Raw genomic sequence first — 21,515 nt, forward strand, 5'->3', positions numbered from 1 at the left:
GACTGATAGTAGCTTTGCTTAAGGAGTTAATTGGACCAGACAAGCCAGAGGTCAACTGACCCAAGTTAAGACCGGTAATTCACCACCTTATGGCAACACACCAAATGGAATATTGTTTGTATGTCATCATTTGTGTGTCATCATTTGTATATCGCATAGCATGACTTGTGACTTGATGTCTTATGTCTTTGTTTAAACTCAGCCCTTATGGGGGACATTTCCCTTTCTTTTAACACAGAATATTTTATTTATAATCTTTTATTTTTACCAATCCCCCCCACATACACACACACACACACACACATTGAATACGTAGGAATAGTTGTCGCAAGACAGAAAATCAAAACCAGTTTATTTACAAACACAATAAAGAAAGATCTACATTCTTGTTAAAAAGCACTGTGTTATCTATTCCCTTTAATTCAGACTAGTTCTCTTGTAATCAATTATTGTTCTTTTTATTATCATTGCTGAGTATTTTACACAATGAACCATAAAGTGATTAGAAAATCCTAATATTTCTGTTTCTCATGTGCTCATACCTGTTGACCTTAAACGACTTCACTGTGATTTATAAAGGAAGCAATTTGTACCGTGAAGTCCATCCAAAAACTCACGAAGTAGAGAAGACTCTTTGTCATGATCTGTGTCTGATACACAAAGTAGAGAGGACCAAGCATTATACATCATTTCAAGAGTCGAAGAATCACTCCTGGAATACAAATAAGTTAAGATAAGACAATCCCAAATGCTCCACTTCCGGGCGCTTCTTAGAATACATGCAAATGCATTGCAGCAGGTGAAATAAGGTGAGGCAACAATAGTTAGAGAGAATTCCATCACATGATGAATGGCCCAAGAGCCATCGTCATCCAATCAATCCATCGAGTCAATCGAATCACCACCACTGATACACAATACTGCTCCGAAAGAAGTCATTGCTTGAAGTGATAACATTTGTCCACATCCAAAAGCCCCCTGTGATATTAGTAGATGCGGAGCCTATGTGTGAACATATCTCAGTGATTCATTGAAGCAGACACACACAAAGCTGAGTAGGCCATAGAGTACAAACATGCACAGCATTACATCGTTATGCATGGAATTGTATTTTACAGGGGGATAGAGCAATTCCAAAACAAAATGCACAATAAATGCTGTGCACTGCGATCTCTTAGAGATTCTACGATTTTAAGTTTAAAAAGTGTGGAAAAGAGCTGGATCTACAGTAATGTACATTAGGTATGCGATCCACGTGGGTGAAGTGCGCATCAGAAAAAGGGTTGATTTCTCATAAGGCAGTATGGCTTAAGACATGGAGGACAGCAAGAGATGGGATCAAATAAGCCATATAGCCACAGTGTGTGGCCTTCATTCGTTGTTATCTTTCTCCAGTGCTGTATGGAGGGAGAAACAGATCGGATTGGCGATAGGAAGTCAAAGATTTGTTCTCTTAATGTTATAAAAAAACATTTGCTCGGCTTTTGTCCAAAACTACGACTTACGCCTTAAAATACTCAATCTTACGCCAGGAATATTTGAGAACATTACCTGGTCATTTCAAGAGAAGATCAGCTTTTGAAAATATGCTGTTCCAGTTAACCATTTTATATTTAATAAATTAGGAAACCATACGTTACATCTTTTGTAAATTGTTGGATTGGCAATACTAACCCTATCAGTAAATTACACAAATTTATTAAAAGCTGCCACATCTGTTCCATGTGGAGACAGCTAACATGTGGAACACAGGGGGGGCTGATGTCTCAGAGAGGGGATAGAAGGAGCAAGACCCCAACAAGGGTCCGGATTTTAGAGCAGATATTTGTGCATTGTCAAGTACAAAGCAATACTCCTGTACAACGGTATAAAACTTTGCAAGCCCGGGAACCGGACGCATATGCAAGCTCATGTTTTATTTGCTCTGGCATATGCGCCTGGCCCCACTCCTGTTCAGACAGATTTCCAGCAGACTGCACAACCGTTTATCTATAAGGGGCGGGTTTCAGTGCCTTTTAGAGCATTTTCATAAGCAACCAAGATGGCTACCGATAATTTGTCCCACGATTGGTTGCTCTGATTGGTTGTAGATCTATCCAATTACATCCGGAGGCATATTGGTGTTTGTCTGTTGATAACTCCCTTTGGAAATCGAAAAGGAACTGAGAGTACACATTTGCGTATTGGACTGGCATTGTCAGGCTACAAATTAGCCATTGGAAAAGTTCACTTGAAAACGTCACGAGAAACGACGACAATCACTTGGAAGACCACGTATGACAATAAAAACAAGCAACTCATGGTTTAGAAGAAGAGAGAATCAACGACTTGTAATGTGAGCAAGTTAAAGGTACACATCAAAGTTGAGAACTAACATAGTTTGGCATCAAAGCAAGCAAATTTGACAATGAAATGGAAATGTTAACTACAACATAAAACGAAGGCTCCAGAGGTAATCAGTTTCTTTTAACAGTTAGGTTGCTAACACTGAACCAGCTTGCTAGTTAGCAAAAATAGATCTGAAGGATTTATTATTAGAGGTAGTGTTGCATTTTGCCACTGAGATGGCACATGTACCGTAACTGTCCTCAAATGTAATCCCCCTGGAGCTTTCTTACATGCATAACCTCCTCCAAAATCCCCCCCATCCTTCACATAAATGTACTAAATGGTTTTAAAAAAAGGACAGACTCCATGTCAATCATCTTTTAAAAGTAAACACCACTTAAAAATCTTAGTGACACTTTAGAATAACGTCTTAAGTAATTTGCAAGCCTTTAGTTAAGGATTAAATAATCATTAGCAAAATATGAACATACATTTGTAGATGATTAATAAGTACTATGTTAAAGGATTTTTATTCTACTGGCAGGTGTGATGTTGATCAGCCATTACAATCCGTGTCAAATCGACCCTCTAGGGACATCACAGGTATTGGTTTCCACACAGGTGTGTGATAGATAGATCATCTGTCCATGTATCTATAAGTCTCTAGAGGGTCAGTTTTGACATGGCGTGTAATGGAGAGTCAAGATCACATCTAGTGGTAAAATATGGGACCTTTAAGATAGCACTTATCAATCATCTACAATGAATATAAATGTTCATCAGTTACTAAAGGCTTATAAATGACTAATTACTGTTATCATAAAGTGTTACCAAAATCTCCCATTAAAAAGGTAAAGCTGGAACTCCTCCACAACAAGGTGTAAAGCGAGTCCCTCAGTGGATGTGGAACAGCCTTTGTGGGCCGGTTGTCGGGGGCGATCACCTGCATTGCCCCGTATGCACGTTGACGATCCCGCGCGTGTGCATGTGCAGGAAGTTAAAGATCTCGTGGGGCATGGCGTGGAAGCCGGGCCGTGGCTTGACATTGTCGTAGTAGTGGTGAGTGATGTAGATGCCTAAGGGGTTCATGGGGAAGGCCCAGAAGCCGTAGAGGTGGACCTCCTCGCACATCTCCAGGGCGGCGGTCACCAGCATCAGCCCGCTGCTGAGGCGCTTGGCCCGCACGCCCTGCACCGCCCAGAAGCGCTGCACGTTGAGCAGGTACTGGGGGTGGAAGAAGAACACGCCACGCTGGGAGTCAAAGTCGTCCAGCATGTACTTGACGCGGAAGGAGACATCGGTGTTGCGGGTGTTGTAGAACGCCGGCAGCACCACCGAGGAGTTCTCGTAGTTCTGGAGGACCTCGTAGAACGGCCGCCGCCACTTCTCCAGCTTCTGGAACCTGGAGGACGCAGAACGAGATGGGAACACAACAGAGAGAGTAGAGACAGTACTAGAGTTAGACAATACTAGAGTTAGACAGTACTAGAGTTAGACAATAGACAGTACTAGAGTTAGACAGTACTAGAGTTAGACAATACTAGAGTTAGACAGTACTAGAGTTAGACAATAGACAGTACTAGAGTTAGACAATACTAGAGTTAGACAGTACTAGAGTTAGACAATACTAGAGTTAGACAGTATTAGAGTTAGACAATAGACAGTACTAGAGTTAGACAATACTAGAGTTAGACAGTACTAGAGTTAGACAATACTAGAGTTAGACAGTACTAGAGTTAGACAATACTAGAGTTAGACAGTACTAGAGTTAGACAATACTAGAGTTAGACAGTACTAGAGTTAAACAATACTAGAGTTAGACAGTACTAGAGTTAGACAATACTAGAGTTGGACAATACTAGAGTTAGACAATACTAGAGATAGACAGTACTAGAGTTGGACAGTACTAGAGTTAGACAGGACGTGAATTAGACAATATTAGAGTTAGACAGTACTAGAGTTAGACAGTAGTAGAGTTAGACAGTACTAGAGGGAAGATCAAGCCAACAGATATCAGTCAGCAAGCAATACAATCAAGACTCAAATAATAGTCAACAAATCAAGAGTTGAACCTATGGTATTTCACAGTCTTCTAAAATAATTGTAATGAATCCATTCCTAGCATCATTTTGTTAACCGAAACAAATGCAGCTGCCACGATAAATGACCCCATACTGTTCCTGAAAGCCACAAAGGCTACTTGTTCAGAAGAGAGCGAGATATAATTTAAATTAAGCAACGTTAAACAACTCCTGAATTGTGTGCGTATGTGTGTCTGTACCTCTCTGTAATTATGCTTGGATTAATTGTCACAAGATCCGTTTTAGTGCCGACATCAGCTGAGTACTTATCGTTGATAGGTGGTATATTGCATCTGAAAAAAAATAGGATCCTGTTATAGGACTCCAACACATTTTGAAGATAATACATTATCCATTATTTTTCTCTGCAACACTGTTGTCTGCAATATACCTGAATACAAAGTCTGCTGAGTCGATCTCTTTCCCACATTTGCTGTTCTTGATGATGCCTCCATTTCCAATGACAGCGCATTTCTTATATTGGGATTTGTTGTATGGCATATCCTGGAGAACAACAAAACACATATGAAGCTCCCATAGAGGTCATCCTGCTATGTCGTCCATATGAAGCTCACAGAGGAGACCTCCCTCTACGTCGTTCCCTAGAAGGCGATAGACAGATGGGTGGGTGGGGGAATGGATGGCTGGACAGACTCACATCTGGGAACATCTTGAAGACCTCGGTTGTGACGGGCAGGATGCCGCTGGTGTCCACCTCGTACCTCAGCTTGGCCCCTGCAGGCGTGTTCCTCTTGGTGGTGAACAGGAAGGAGGGAGCATTGCAGCACCGGGACAGAGACGCCCTTCAGAGGGACAGGAAAAACACACAGTTATACGGGGGAGCGGAGGATTCATATCAAGGGGCTGCTTCCAAGTCCTTTTCTTCACAACATTCATGTCTGGCCTTGAATGTCTTGAGTCAAGACTTAACGTTCAACCCTTTTTTTCCTGGACTTTCTCAGGATTACCAAATTACAAGCGTAGCCCTTCAGGGAATCGCTGCTTGGTTCCACACATACAACAATATATATCGAAACACATGACAAGGGCAGGGATTTCAGATACCTTCAAATCGCTACTTGTTCTCTAGGTTCAACAATACAAAAAGGTGCAACCCCCTTATCTCCTGTTGGGTGACCGTTGTTCTGAAAAGGCCCATTACAAACTGACGACACCTTCTCTAGGTTGAACAGCAGGCAGGATGTGATATCTCGGTGAGATTGGCACCCAGTTGGACTGTAAGTTATTAACGCTAATACAACCCCTCAACTGCTTCCTTGATTGATCCTCAAGAACAATCAGGGTTGGAGACAGAGACGTGGCAGGGAGGAGAACAGGACAAGGTGATGCCATTTGAATCGGTTGATTAACTCCTAGAGCAGTGGGGGATTAGACACAGAGGTGTGCAGGGGAGGGGATGAAAACAAAACCAGGCGACATATTATTACCTTTTAGGAATTTACACAATCTTCTTCAAAAGCAAGAGAACAGATAATGGGGACCCTTGGAAAAGGTTGGCCCATTGACATGGGAGACGCAACACAAACAAATGAAGCAGAACTCTTCTATTTGAAAATAGATAAAGTGCTCCTATTTGACCAAATAGGAGCGCGGTGTCGATTAGCCATTACAAGCCAAAGGTAAACCCCCACCCAGATGTATGATGATCACCAAACCAGTTGGTACAGTCCACTGGGTATGCTGGTCGGTGGATCCGTGTCAGATCATAAACCCGCCCCTCCCTTTGGGATGTAACCATAGCGGGTACATTATTCTAATGGGTAACTAGCATCACACCTGGTGGCCGTTCAACTGTAACTGAACCCCCAGTTTGAGCTCGAATTCAAACACTATGATATAAAACAAATGCTGAGGGTGCCAGGTCATATCCCCATGGTTACGATCCACCCCAAAATTTTGAAACTTTTTTAGCACCCTTTTAGTGCATGAGCATTTCTTTAGTGATGTTTTTTTGCGGCCACAAAAATATGGACGAGTGTCCGAGAAACGTACTCCTTTCTCGCAGCTCCACACACACATATCCACACACACCTGGCCGTTACACATGTCTACACACTTATCCACACACACCAGCCGTTATACATGTCTACAAACTTACAGAGTGCTCTACTATAAGGCAGAGGTAGGCCTCATCTTAGGGCCCCTTCTGTCAGAGGGCCTCGTCCGTCAGAGGGCCTCGTCCGTCAGAGGGCCTCGTCCGTCAGAGGGCCTCGTCCGTCTGAGGGCCTCGTCCGTCAGAGGGCCTCGTCCGTCAGAGGGCCTCGTCCGTCAGAGGGCCTCGTCTGTCTGAGGGCCTCATCTTAGGGCCCCTTCTGTCAGAGGGCCTCGTCCGTCAGAGGGCCTCTTCTGTCAGAGGGCCTCGTCTTAGGGCCTCATCTATCAGAAGGCCTTGGGATCTTTTAAATTTGTGTTCACTCTTCAGATCTGTACTGGGCGGTCAACGTGAGCATTTTCCGTTGAAAAGACATCTAAAAGATGTCGACGGCTGCTGTGGAAAATACTTTAACAAATCTTTCAAAAGTTATTTCAAAGGCTTTTTGCTACTTTTCATTTAACATTCACATTTAAACCTACCTTCAAGCAGATATTTTCATTTCATGTACAATTCTTAATTAACTAATTTCTACAGAACCACAGATATATTTCTCCCTTCTCTTGGTTACATTTCAAGTAGGCTACATTTAACCATGCAACTGGGCTATAAATAATTATTTATTAAAACAGTATGACCACAGAACAGTATGAACAATATGAACCCCTCCCCCTGAATCCTCTGCTTCCGATGGGATGCAATTTATTGTTCTGTATTTCGGATATAAAGGTGACCCAACTCGCCATGAGGAGCGTTGCTGCCCCCTATAGGTAGACCATACATCGGCGACGATAACGTGACGTAATGTGCTCGTTCAGGCCGTTCTGCGCAGAAGGTTGGTCGGCAGTGGTTGACCCCAGGCGCTTTGACATGTGGATTTGTAATGAACCAAAGTAGACTTTTTGAACCAGTGAGCATTATGCGGTTTAAAATATGGTAAAAATTGGTTAACGTTGAAAATACGTTGTATTTGAGACAAACGTCATTGTTTAAAGGCACCCAGTGCAACTTTCGAGGCTTAAAAATAAACATTCAATTTCTAGTCTTTTTTACACGTAGTAAGTTTCAATAACTCCATACCATTACATACCGACATTTAAGCAGCAAAGATGAGATGTCGTTGTGTGGTGAGAACTGATACAAAATCGATAACAACAACAATGCCGCCATTTTCTTTATTTTTTGTAACCTACAATAAATAAAGCAGGCTTCCAGTCAATGGAAAAATGGCTTCTCCCCACCGGCGATTGTTGTTGTTTACGATTTTCTATCAGTTCTCACCACACAACGACGTCTCATCTTTGCTCCTTGAATGTCGATATGTAATGGTATGGAGTTATTGAAACTTACTACGTGTAAAAAAGACTACAAATTGAATGTTTATTTTTCATTGAATGTCTACATAAAGTTGCACTGGGTGCCTTTAAGGTGCTACATGATGAATTGGATGCATAATACAAATTGCATGGACACATGAGTTTGTGCTTATTGTGATGGGTTTTTGAACAATTGAGCATTTTTTTGTTTAAATGACGTGTAAAATCTATCTATCTATAGTCTATTGAAATGAGGACAGGTCTTGGACATGTTTCCATGTTTCAATGACTTCAACCAGACTTCTACTTGGATGTTTGGGTTTGTGGGACTGGGAAATATCAAACAGGCGTAAAAAGGATTACATTGATAAAAAAAGAAAAATTGTCAGATAAATCAGAGATTTATTAAAAGCAAGATGAGAACACAGACGATTAAAACAACAACATTTATTTTGAAATATTCCAACCCATTTGAGACCCCGGCCGTCCTGGGGCCTCGTGGCTCCAGGTGGACTCATAGCTCCAGGTGGACTCATAGCTCCAGGTGGACTCGTGGCTCCAGGTGGACTCGTGGCTCCAGGTGGACCCGTGGCTCCAGGTGGACTCGTGGCTCCAGGTGGACTCATAGCTCCAGGTGGACTCGTAGCTCCAGGTGGACTCGTGGCTCCAGGTGGACTCGTGGCTCCAGGTGGACTCGTGGCTCCAGGTGGACCCGTGGCTCCAGGTGGACTCATAGCTCCAGGTGGACTCGTAGCTCCAGGTGGACTCGTGGCTCCAGGTGGACTCATAGCTCCAGGTGGACTCGTAGCTCCAGGTGGACTCGTGGTCCAGGTGGACCCGTGGCTCCAGGTGGACTCGTGGTTCCAGGTGGCCCGCCTCTGCACCGCTGCTGAGAGGGAAAAGGGTTGGTCAGCATGCACCCGCTTAACAAAGACACACTTCCTCCGAGTAGGAAGGCTATTGAGTGCATAAGCAGAAGAGCATCTTTGTTTTTCACTTAAAAATGTGCAAGTCGCTGACGGCTAACAGCATGTAGAAACAACGGAAAAGCTTATTTGCGAACCGAAGCAATGATTTAACGCAATAAGCATTGCATGATAATAGCAAACGCACGTTACATGTCTTTAAATATAAAGTACACATGTTTACAATATAAGTGAGCTAATCTGGACTCACCTGGTCAGCAGTTGAGTTGAAAAGTGTAAACGATTGCTGCTCCTGAAGTTGTGGCTGGAGACCAGAGTACCCAGTAGGTGTTGATACTCTGAGAAAAGTACTTAGTTTGACAACAGTAACGTTTTATTCGTTTGAGTTTCTGCGTAGGGAGGTGAGAGACTATCAAGACAATACATCGGTTGAATCTGGAAGTAACATTTGACTTCCACAACTGTTAAAATCTTAATTATGTTATGGTTAACATTTTGCCAAATTGTTGGCTTTTAATGCCTCCTTTTTTGGCTGCTTTTTTTAGGTGCCATGATGGCATGGCCTCTTTAAGTAAATATTTTTAAGGGTTATGGTTATAAACCCTGTGAAAAGGTTTTTTATGTTTCGTTGCACATATTATATTTCGTGTGTGTGTACACCTGGACTATGTTTATGGATTGATTTCCCACAACCCATCCGTACTTCAACCCATTTAAATATTGTTTTATAAATGATTTGATTACGATACGATACGATATAACTTTATTAATCCCCCGTAGGAGAAATTTGTTTGTTGCAGCAGCAGTGGAAGGACACAGGACAAAATAACAATGTAATAAATACAATAAATAAATAAATACAAAGTGCTAATGCATAAGGAGACGCTTATAGTTAATAGGGACAAAAACAAGACAAACAGAAACAACATCAAGATGGGTGATGCATATACACATATATACGCATACCTAAACACACACACACATGCATATGCAAACACATAGACATACACAAACACAATCATCATCGGGCACTGTTGAACAGCCTAATGGCTACCGGCACAAAGGAGCACCTGAAGCGCTCCGTCTTGCACCTGGGGAACATGAACCTGTGGCTGAAGGTGCTCCCCATCTGCCACAGCTCAGCATGGAGGGGATGGGAGGGGTTGCCCATGATGGACTTGAATTTGTCCCTCATCCTCCTCTCCACCACCACCTCCAGACTGTCCAGCTCAAGTCCCACAACAGAGCTGGCTTTCCTAACCAGCTTGTTGAGTCTGTTTGACTCCCCAGCCTTGATGCCTCCTCCCCAGCACGCCCCAGCAAAGAACAGCGTGCTGGCTACCACAGACAGATAAAATGTCCTTAGCAGCCTGCCACACACGTCAAACGACCTGAGCCTCCTGAGGAAGAAGAGTCTGCTCTGACTCTTCCGGTAGAGGGCCTCTGTGTTGTCAGACCAGTCCAGTTTATTGTTGATGTGTACTCCAAGGAACTTATACGAATCCACCGTCTCAATTTCAACCCCCTGGATGGTAATAGGGGTTGGGGGCTTCCTCTTCCGGCGGAAGTCCACCACCAGCTCCTTGGTCTTGCCGATGTTGAGTTGGAGGTGGTTCTCCTCAGACCATCTGACGAAGTCCTCCACCACACCTCTGTACTCGTCCTCCCTGTCCTCACTGATGCAGCCCACGATGGAGGAGTCATCTGAGAATTTCTGGAGATGGCAGGTTCCAGAGTTGAAGCTGAAGTCAGAGGTGTAGATGGTAAAGAGGAAGGGTGAAAGTACTGTTCCTTGGGGTGCGCCAGTGTTGCTCATCAACACATCTGACAGGCTGCTCTGCAGCCGCACGTACTGTGGCCTGCTGGAAAGGTAGTCACCAATCCAGGCCACCATGTCAGGGTGTACCTGCATTGCTGAGAGCTTCTTCTCAAGCAGGGGAGGCTGGATGGTATTAAACGCACTGGAGAAGTCGAAGAACATGACTCTCACTGAGCTCCCCGGCTTCTCCAGGTGTGAGTAAGCCCTGTGCAGCAGGTAAATGATGGCGTCGTCCACGCTGAGTTGGGCCTGGTACGCGAACTGCAGTGGGTCCATGGAGTCACACACCTGGGGCCTGAGGTGCTGTAGGACCAGTCTTTCGAAGGTCTTCATGATGTGTGAGATCAGCACCACTGGCCTGTAGTCATTGGGAGAGCTAGGACGAGCTATCTTAGGCACCGGAACAATGCAGGAGGTCTTCCACAACTGGGGCACCTTCTTTAGCCTCAGGGAGAGGTTGAAGAGGTGTTGGAACACTCCAGCAAGCTGTCCGGCACACGCTTTAAGCACCTTGGGATTGATGTTGTCCGGACCCATTGCCTTATACCTCTGGAGCTTAGATAGCTCCTGCCTCACCTGGCCTGATGTAATGACAAGACTGGTAGCAAGGGGGAGTGGAGGGGGAAAGGGAGGGGAGGTGACTGGGTTGGGGGTAGGGGAGGTGAAGGAGGGGGGCACAGACTGACTCGCTGAGCTCACTGGGGCAGGGGTTGAGTCGAACCTATTGAAGAATAGGTTCAGCTCATTAGCACGTTCGTGCCCGCCCCCCACAGCTGGACCTGGCAGTCTGTGTCCCGTAATCTGCTTCATCCCATCCCACACCTCCTTGGCACTGTTCATTTCCAGCTTGCCCTCCAGCCTCTCCTTATAGCGGTTTTTGGCCGCCCTTAGTTCCCTTCTCAGCTCCTTCTGAACTGATTTTACCCCCTCTCTGTCTCCTGCCATGAAAGCCCTCTTCTTCCTGTTAAGTAGGATTTTAATGTTCTTATTAATCCAGGGTTTGTTGTTAGGAAAACAGCGGACCTTCTTGATGGGTACAACGCTGTCCTCACAGAACCTGATGTAATCCGTAATGCAATGGGAGAGTCCCTCAATGTCCTCTGCGTGGTCTTCCTGGAACAGATCCCAGTCTGTTCTCTGGAAGCAGTCCTGCAGGGCCTCCTCAGCCTCTCTAGACCACACCTTCACAGTCCTGGTGGTAGCCGGCTGCTTGTTTATAACAGGCTTGTACACAGGTGTAAGGTGTATCAAGTTGTGGTCAGACTGGCCGAGGGGTGGGAGGGGAGAGGAGCTGTATGCCTCCCTCACATTGGCATAAAGACAGTCCAGAATTTTATTTCCTCTGGTTTTACATTTCACATACTGTGTGAAGCTGGTCAGAGTTTTGGAGAGAGAGACATGATTGAAGTCTCCGTTGATTATCATGAGCGCTGTGGGGTGCCGAGTCTGTAATCTCGCGACGGTAGAGTGGATGACGTCACAGGCGCGCGCTGCCACTGCGGACGGTGGTACATACACAACAACAACGATGACGTGAGAGAACTCCCGAGGCAGATAGTATGGCCTCAATCCCACAGCTAACAGTTCGATATCTGGAGTACAGATGCTCTCCTTCACGGTAACATGTCCGGGGTTACACCATTTTGTGTTCACAAAGACGGCTAGACCCCCTCCTTTCTTCTTTCCGCTCAGTCGTCCCCTGTCCACTCTCGCTAGCGTGAAGCCAGCCAACTCGATAGCACAGTCCGGTATATTCCTATGTAGCCATGTCTCCGTGAAGCACAACAAACTACACTCCCGGTACACACACTGACCGCTCGCCAAGGCTGTTAGTTCGTCTGTTTTGTTGGCCAACGATCTCACGTTCCCCATCACGATAGATGGAAGGCAAGGTTTAAATCTCCTGTGCGTCTCCCGTCTCAACCTTGCCTTCGTTCCGGCTCTCGTTCCCCTCCGGTGTCTCCTAAGCTCCGCAGGTATGCCCGCGGGTGGGGCTCCAACGGCCCCGGCCGTTGGTCCCGGCCGGTACATCAGCAGCCCTTCCCTCGTATGGGTAATCATTGTTTGGTCCACGAGTATCACAAATTACACTAAAAACTACACTAACACTAACTTAAACTAATGATCAAATGTGTTTAAAAGATTAAAGGCACCTTCCAGCGAATATCAGAAAGATGTCAAGTTGAAATAATAGTAGCAATTAGAAGAAAAAATAAGTAGGAACTGCAAGAGCTACTGCAACAGGCAGCCACCCTCGACGGCGCCATGGCAACCTGGATGGATCCAACCAACATGGATTGCCTGTTTGATTCAAATTAGCCTATATCTGTTTGATAATTATTTGAAAGTGAGTGATATTTGGTGTTCCTTAGGCCCAAACAGGTTGAAGACCACTGCTCTCCACATCGAGACACACTTCCCACTGCTCTCAACATCCACACACCTCCCACTGCTGTTCACATCCACACACACACACCTCCCACTGCTCTCAACATCCACACACCTCCCACTGCTGTTCACATCCACACACACACCTCCCACTGCTCTCAACATCCACACACACCTCCCACTGCTGTTCACATCCACACACACACCTCCCACTGCTCTCAACATCCACACACACCTCCCACTGCTGTTCACATCCACACACACACCTCCCACTGCTCTCAACATCCACACACTTCCTACTGCTGTCCAAATCCACACACACTTCCCACTGCTCTCCACATCCACACACACCTCCCACTTCTCTCCACATCCACACACACCTCCCACTGCTCTCCACATCCACAAACACCTCACCGCCTTCCTCCCCAGATACTTTAAAGAGCCTAAGAAAAAACTTCTGATCTTCATATCAGAGTGAAATGTTCTCAATATGGTTGACAGAGACTTCAGTAAACATAGGATTTGACTCCTGTTTTCTCTTAGTGAAGATCCCATTTTAGTAACGTGACAAAATGTCCAATTTGACAATGTGGATCATCAAACAAGTTGTATTACCATGCTTAAAACAAAACAAAAAGGGTTTTGGATTCACAACCCCTTTGGACGGGGCCAACAGTTATCTCGAGAAGCAGATGTTGAGTTTGATGTTGACGATGATGATAATGTAGGGAAATATATACAATACATTTCCTTGTGGTAATGTGATGTGGGGATACATCATTACTTACTTGAAGTTGTCAGTCTCTATTTTATTCTGTTCCCACGTGCAAACCTGCAGGTTTCTCCACCTCTCAAAGAGATCTGAAGTTTTCACCCTGTGGAGAGAAAGAAAGATGACCCTTAAGAGACAGACGTATTACACTGCCAGACTATTCCTTCAAAAGGTAGATAAAGAAGGGAAGCATGAGAACAACAAAATAGCCCAAAAAAATTAAACGAGCCAATGACTGAGCGTCTGGCCGCTCCCGTCTTTATATAGCTGCCTCTGAACAGAGGCAGAATAGAGGCAGCTCTGAATAGAAGCAGCTTTCCCCTTGAAATGCCTGGAGATCTGATTTGGTGCTGGAGGAGTGGGAGATGCTTTTCTAACGTTGGCTACTCCTCTAAATCAGGGCCTATTAGAGCTGCTACTAAGTGGGCCTCCACCCGGGCAACATGAACATTACATCATGTTTCCACCGAGTACCCAAGAATAGAACACACACATTGTTAGATTTATTATTATTGTGGTTCATAGTTTTGAGGAAAACTTGTTCATTTCAAGAATGGAATTTTTATGACTTTATACTTAGGATTTTGTCATTGACTAAATACTGTTGAGGTGAGTGAATAAAAAAAAAAAACATTTTGGGGGAGATTTTGTTATTATGATTATTATGTATTATTATAAGCAATAAGCTTAGAGTTGGGGATTATGGTGTGCATTAATCGTCTATCAAAGCTTCCACTGTCAAGGATCGTTCTTTCTATCATCATTTTCTGAGGTGTGAGAAACCTCATCCCATTCCATTCTTCTAGCAGATAGAGCTGCTTGCAGAGAGTATTAGTGTCAGTGGTTCGGGGGTACAGCGCATTAGTCCACAATCACTTACATTGTCAGGACCTTAACGTCCATAATGTCCTGCCTGAACTCTTTGCAGGCAGTGGAGTTGTATTCATAGGCCCCTTTGTAGGAGTCCAAATACCTGGAGGACACAGACAGTCAGTCAACCTAGGTCTAGAAGACACATGGAGGAGATCAAATGGGATTAAACGGTGAACCTGCTATCAGTTAGCTAAACCAATTGATTGATTTAATATTGGTGGCATATTGATGACGTTTAAATAAAAAAGTATTTAGGGGATTTAATGAATGAGAATTAAAATCGGTTTCACTTGGCATTCATTTGTGATACTGTGAATTACGACAAAAACTGAAAGGACACATTAGACGTGTGAATAGAGGACATATCTGTGTTCATCTCCTGAATGGCAGCCCTCCTGTGCACATCACAATGTCAGGGGTGGTGAATATGGGTTATGCTTGTGTGAGGCAACATCATTTTGAATTTTGGATCTTTAGATTTACACACGTTTTGTGATTGTGATACAGTAAAATGCTTGCAAATTTGTATTTAGTTGAAGTTTATCATGCACACTCACTCATACATACATGCTCATGCATACATCTCATCTTAAATGTAGACTAAAGAAATATTCTCACTGTTGGGGTTATATTTCACAAATGCTGAATATGAACTAAAGGCACCCCTAAATTGTTAAGTACTATATTTTTTTGGGTGATTTAAAAACATGATGTATTGGGGCGAACGTTGAATGATATATTTTAACATGACAGGAAATCTCAAGTTCGAGATAAGCTTTTGAAGCTGAGCCAAAAACATGATTGAAGTATGTAACTCGTAGTACTAAACTGAAATACAATTTGAATTATATAAGCTTAGTATTTACTTAATTCGTTTTTTAAACTAAACTATTCTTAGCGCTGTTAGCAGAGTTAATAGTTTTAGTATAGCAGTTGTAGTAGAACAAATATTGTTATTATAGTGCATTACTGTTTTTATTAATATTAATAGCATTGATATGTTCATGCTTTCAGGTCAGTATTGTTATTATTGGTATATAATGTGTCAATAATGTTTATGCACATATATCTGTAAAGAAAATCAAAAAGAAACCAAAGATATAGAAACACAACACACACACACAAATGACTGCAATGTTTCAATCTAAGGATTATCTGTTTATTATTATTTATTTATTTTACTTAGAGATTTTTTGATCTTTTTTATTGATTTTAGTTTTCAGAAGGCCTAGCATACAAATGGAAATAACATTTATTTATCCTTTTACCTGTGTTCTTGCCGTTGACTTGAGGAAAGGATACACAAAATAATGAAGCTGCAATTGCAGCAGACACTATATGCATGTATGTGTATGATTGTGGAGTTTGATGTTAAATCGAACAGATGTCATGAGAATACAGATGATAGAAATATGGAAGAAACAATAAAAGTACCTATATGTGTCTTTGGGATAAAAACTATAAAAAAAAAACTAGAAAATGAACACAATATAAAAACGTGTTTAAACCAAATGTGTTTAAACAAGAATGTGGTATAAAAAGGTAAATAATGGAACTGGTGCTCAACCTCCACCTGCCGGTGCACAGCATGTTTCTGAGCGTTAACTGGACAGTGGTTTGGAAGCATGTGTCCTGTGGTTAATGACAGCCTTATCATTATTTGCATTGTGATTCGAGATGATAGAGCCTCTTTTTTGTTTGCTTAGAAAGTTACTTTACTTGGAGTTGTGAATCGTATGCTATTTCAGAATGAACACTCGGTGGCTAGGCCCCATGTGGACACTATTTAAGCATAACTAGCATTACACTAAGAGCTGCAGAGTAATTTTTATTGTTTTGTTTGCGCCCAGGTGCCTGGGTATGTGCCTGTCTGGAAATCAAAGAGTTAAAAAGAAGGGAATCCAGGTTGACGAGAAGAGAGACAGACGTAAGAAGGGAAGAGGCAGTGAAGAAAAGGGTGGGGTCAACCCACACTATGAAAACACACAGCTGTGCAGAGCGAGACACACGTTGAGAAGAAGGACGATGCTTGGAGATGGGTGCTGGGATGGGTCACAAGTACGAGGAAAAGCCGGTACATCGACAGGAAGAAGGGCGAAGTTTCCCCAGATTTCCACTGGGTGGGTGTGTGTGTGTATGTGTGTGTGTGTCTGTGTGTGATGGCTCGGCGGAGGGGGAGGGGGGGGAGAGGGAAGGGGGGGAGGGGAGGGATCGAGGTGAAGCAGGTCAGACAACATGCAAAGAGCAATTCTGAGGTGCAACCACCACTGAAAATAATATGAGAGTTCATCCCTTTCGGACTAATGGAAAAGAAAGAGGCATTCTTGGGTTTCAGTGAAAGTACTTAGAAATGCCTGCAGACTGGCCTACCTGTGAGAGCGTTTTTTTTTCTTCTTAATATCAGCTAGGCAGGGTGCGACTATTATGGAGCTCTGTGAATCAGGCTGAAAATTCTGACGGAAACATCTGTCAACATGCAGACAGGTTAAGTTAGGTTAATGTGTGACTCGGTCCTGTGGCATCATCACCCTCCTTTTCCCTATAATGCCAGCACAATTATTTGGAAACATGTCAAAGGAAAGTAAAAAAAGAGGCTGATGAATCTTAAAATGCTGCAGCTCCTTCTCTCCTTGAGTCTACTTATAAAAGCTGCTGACTGGTGGATGCATCGCTGGCCCAGTTCACGCATGCAGAGCTGGGTCACTCTCTCTCTCCCTCTCACTCTCTCTCACTCACTCTCTCACTCTCGCTCTGGTCTCTAAGAGGTGCTGTGCAGTGTCAGTCACTTCAGTGATATGTACCTTTTCTTCCCATTTCTGGCCGGCTTCAGAGATCCGTCATCCGAGAAATTAATGGGACCGCTCCAATTCCCCGTTTCGTCGCCTTTGAGTCGGCTAAACTGTTGTGCACTAGTAAGAAAATTTGTCAGTTCATTTGGTATATTTATTTGGCCTCATTTTGCAAATGTCATCATGTGCACACGCTCAACAACCCTCCAATCCCTTATTCAATCATTCACAATCCTCCGGGGTTCACACATTCACATACACAGTACAGTGATGGGGTAAAAAATGTTTATCATGTTGGCCATCAACGTGGTAAAATAGATCATCATGTTTTAACATGCAGGGAATCAGAGCAGTGAAAACATCGACCGCCAAACTCTGGTATACCACAAAACCGGCATACTAGAATCGAATGACTTCACAGGATTACATATTATTCTATTATCATTTTTAGTGTTGGGATTGCGTTGTGCAAACACGCCCATCGGCCTCATTATGTACTGAGCAGCAATGCATCACTGCAGGACTACGTATCAGGTACGTAAGGATCGGGTCGTGAGCGCATTAAGCTGCAGAGTAAACACCCCTTTGGATCTGCAGGTGCATTAGGCCTTGGTCCCGAAGTACCACTACAGATCACGCTGACCATTGTCAGAAGGAGTATACCACTGGCACTGATTCCCTTTGCTTGTTTTTTTGCGCTGTGAAAACAATAAAAAAACATCAAGCTTTTCCCTTTTTTTCATCTGATAAGTGCTCAGTTGATCCAAACTCACTCTATTATCATCATTCCTTTCACATTGAGTTCCTACTGATTTATTTGTTTCCAATACGTTTGTAAAAATAAATCACTGTCTATATACAGATATACAGTCATTTTATTTAAGACTGAATTGGGTATAATTCATGAGCATTTAATTTATGCTCTTTGTAATTCTTGATCTAGTTTCCTGGGTGGCAGATCTTCTAAATATGGTACAGAGAGTGAGAGTAAATATGTCGTTGACAGTAAGTGGGTCGCTTTGGATCCACTTACTGTACAAACGGTAGCTGCACACATCACTTTGCCACAACGCCATTACTCTAAGCAGAGCTTGAACGCTTGCATTTAACTACCTAATGCATCTCTGTCTGTCGTCCATATGCATCTGATAAGATGCTAGAAGGGCCTAATGGGCTCCCAGCGAATAGTTTTAATTCTGGAAAATGGGCTTGAAAAATGAGCTGTAATGGGTATAATCAACAACATCTCTCTCTCTCTCTCTCTCTCTCTCTCTCTCTCTCTCTCTCTCTCTCTCTCTCTCTCTCTCTCTCTCTCTCTCTCTCTCTCTCTCTCTCTCTCTCTCTCTCTCTCTCACCCACACTCACAAACACACAGACACAGGCCCACACACACACACTCAGACCTGCATCATCATTTAAAGCTGTTTTCCAGTCTCATCCTTCCCTCCTTCTCTCCAGTCCCACCCCACCAACAAAAACCATCCCAGCATGCAGGTGGGATTGGAGTAAAATGGCTGCCTTGGTGCGCTAATGGTGTGTTTGTTGCAGCAGCAGAGGGATCGTCATTCACTCGCTCTCTTTGTCTCTCTCTCACTCTCTCCATGGTCTGTAGAGCGCTATAGGGAGCCAGGGCACAGCCAGAGAGGTGTGTCTGGTGCTTGGATTCATTCTCCTCGCCAGACAAGCCGACGAGACAGCAATGAATCCATACATTAGCATCATCATCTCCAGCATCATCAGCCCAGTGGGTATGTGGGGAGGGTTAGTGGAAGGGGAAGGGAGGGGTCTTATAGGAAACAGGTCGGATTTCAGCACCACATGCATGTTTGCTATAGAGCAAAGTCATAATGTGCCACATGTATCGTATTTGGTGCTGGGGGTTTTCGATTGGTTATTGTTGTTTTTCCTTCCAATTGAATTCTTGGCTACAAAAAACCTTCGGATCAAACATCTCTGCTTCTCAGCATCTGCTCGTCTGGATGGAAACGTTTTTGGTCGATAAGACCAGGTATACAGTTCATGTTGTAAAAGGGTTCCCAGAGAGATCATCATATAGACATCGCCTATGGCATTCAATATTTATCTTCTGTATTTTTGCAATGGGGATCAGGGTGGGGTCGGGGGGAGGGGGGGCTTTCGTAACACACACCATCTTCAATATGTTGCTGATTGGATTATATAACCCACATTTTCGGAGAGGCGCAATGATATGAGTCGGATACCCTTTGTAAGATGTAGGCTGTGACCAGTCACTGAAACAGAAAATCAAAATAAAGGGGAAACAATCCCATACACAGTCCGAGCACTGGGTATGAATGTGATGTTTCGTCTTTAGAAATCATCGAAAACAAAAAAAGAAGAAAAATAAATCTAATGAAATTCAATTATATGCCATTGGGAAAAATGGATGTTGTTTCCCCATACATCAGCCCATCGGAATGATATAGTAGTGCTGTGTATATATAAACCCCAGTTACGCATATAATAAACACCTATTATGCATTATGTTAAGATTGGCTGTATATATCCTGAATCAACCTTCGTTGATAATTCACAGCTCCACTCCAAATCAAACACTTACCTCTTAATGTAGTTTTTTCCATAGAGTATTTGTTGCAATAGAGTGACCAGTCCAAATGCACAGATAAAGATAAAACAAAGAGACCTATTGCCGAGCAGGTCCTTACTCGACGTGGGGTCCGAGTACCCCATCCTCCGGCGCAGCATCCCCGGGTCCCTGGATCCCCGGGACTCTGTCCTCGAACCTCAATCCCCGGGTTAGGACTCGGTCCTCGATGCATTCACGGACTAATGTTCCTCACACACTTATTTTTACGACTCAGTGGCATAGTTTCAGACCGCTGGGTCTCTCGGTGCGCGCAGCCCGCAGCTGGTCTCTGCTGCCTTGCTGTTTATCATGCATTAGGATCCGGTGATGCAGATGGTCCAGAATATCACAAACCCAGCTCCATGTGACCACAACGCGCTGACGATTGGGTTTTTAAAGATTCTTAAAAAAATGCCAGCGTAAATAATCAAAATTGTGTGACTATAATAGTGCAGTGTTGATGTTAACACCGAGCGAGTGGCGCGTTTCGGAAATCGGAAACGACGCAACGCAGAGCCTGCGGTGCTGAGGAGGCGCCTCGGCTCGCTGGAGAGGCTTGCTTGCTAGTCAAGAGGCAAGGTCACTCCCTGTGGAGCTTGCACCAAGGCGCCATGTCCTGAAATCCACCTTAAAATCCAAATCCATACCTTAAAATCCAATGGGCCCTTTCGCTTCCTGCGCAAAGTATCCAATACCATCTGCCCTATTGTATTTAAAGCCGGCCAATTACCTACCATGACAGGTCAGTCCTAATAGTCCTAGTTTTTGACAGCTATATGAGCAGAACACGGTTTCTAGTCATAGTCATTCAAATAAGTAATCAATAAGTCAAGGCTGAATTACTGCCAGAGGAAATGAGCCGAATGCCCTGGTGCCACCAGAGGGCCCTGGGGCCAGGGGGTTTACACTGCCTTCTGGTGGCCCAGGTCTTACACTGCCTTCTGGTGGCCCAGGTCTTACCCAGAGGGTTTACACTGCCTTCTGGTGGCCCAAGTCTTATCCATGGGGAGGGGAATGTATTATTTGATGGAACATTTATTTTTTGCTTGGACGTCCAGGGGGGTTAATCCAATTTATTATAAAACCGCTGCCTAATCCCCCCCTTGCAAGGAAAGTATGCAGGCTCCAATGAGAAATGAGACACTAAAATAGAACACATCAGACACTGTGTGAATTGACCAACTCACCCCATCTCCCAACATCGATAGCCTGGAGACCATCCAGATCACGTGATCTCACACGAATGAGTTGGACCCCGAGCCCCCACATCAATTTACAGAAATTATAATCTAATCGGGGCCAATCAGGGACTGTGTCATGGTTGACGGCATAAATAAAGGCTGCCAGTGGCAAAGAGTGATGGTCTCCCAAAGCAACTAGCATAAAGGTTAACATTTCTGGAGTTAACACAGCCATGAATGCAATTATTGCAAAAATAGATGATTAAAACTATACGTAAAGAAGAACTAGAGTATGCACTAGCCTACTCTGAATAGCACACC

At 43.9% G+C, this 21,515-nt stretch overlaps 1 protein-coding gene across 2 annotated transcripts; it reads right to left on the reverse strand.

Annotated features, from left to right (window-relative positions):
- Window positions 1–335: 335 nt before the first annotated feature.
- On the reverse strand, window positions 336–20,938 carry st8sia5 (ST8 alpha-N-acetyl-neuraminide alpha-2,8-sialyltransferase 5). 2 transcript variants are annotated; one of them, XM_060038348.1, is made up of 9 exons: window positions 19,987–20,938; window positions 17,418–17,525; window positions 16,987–17,082; window positions 14,624–14,716; window positions 13,760–13,846; window positions 5,068–5,212; window positions 4,801–4,913; window positions 4,610–4,702; window positions 336–3,730 (listed from the first exon to the last, which is right to left on the reverse strand). In XM_060038348.1, exons 1-9 carry the CDS (start codon window positions 20,130–20,132, stop codon window positions 3,268–3,270), a joined length of 1,344 nt encoding a protein of 447 aa, XP_059894331.1. In that variant the 5' UTR covers window positions 20,133–20,938; the 3' UTR covers window positions 336–3,267. The 2 variants fall into 2 exon arrangements, with proteins under 2 accessions (XP_059894331.1, XP_059894332.1); XM_060038349.1 differs by lacking the exon at window positions 16,987–17,082.
- Window positions 20,939–21,515: the final 577 nt, after the last annotated feature.

The sequence above is a fragment of the Gadus macrocephalus genome, chromosome 19 (genome assembly GCF_031168955.1).
Source record: "Gadus macrocephalus chromosome 19, ASM3116895v1".
NCBI classification, from domain to species: Eukaryota; Metazoa; Chordata; class Actinopteri; order Gadiformes; family Gadidae; genus Gadus; species Gadus macrocephalus.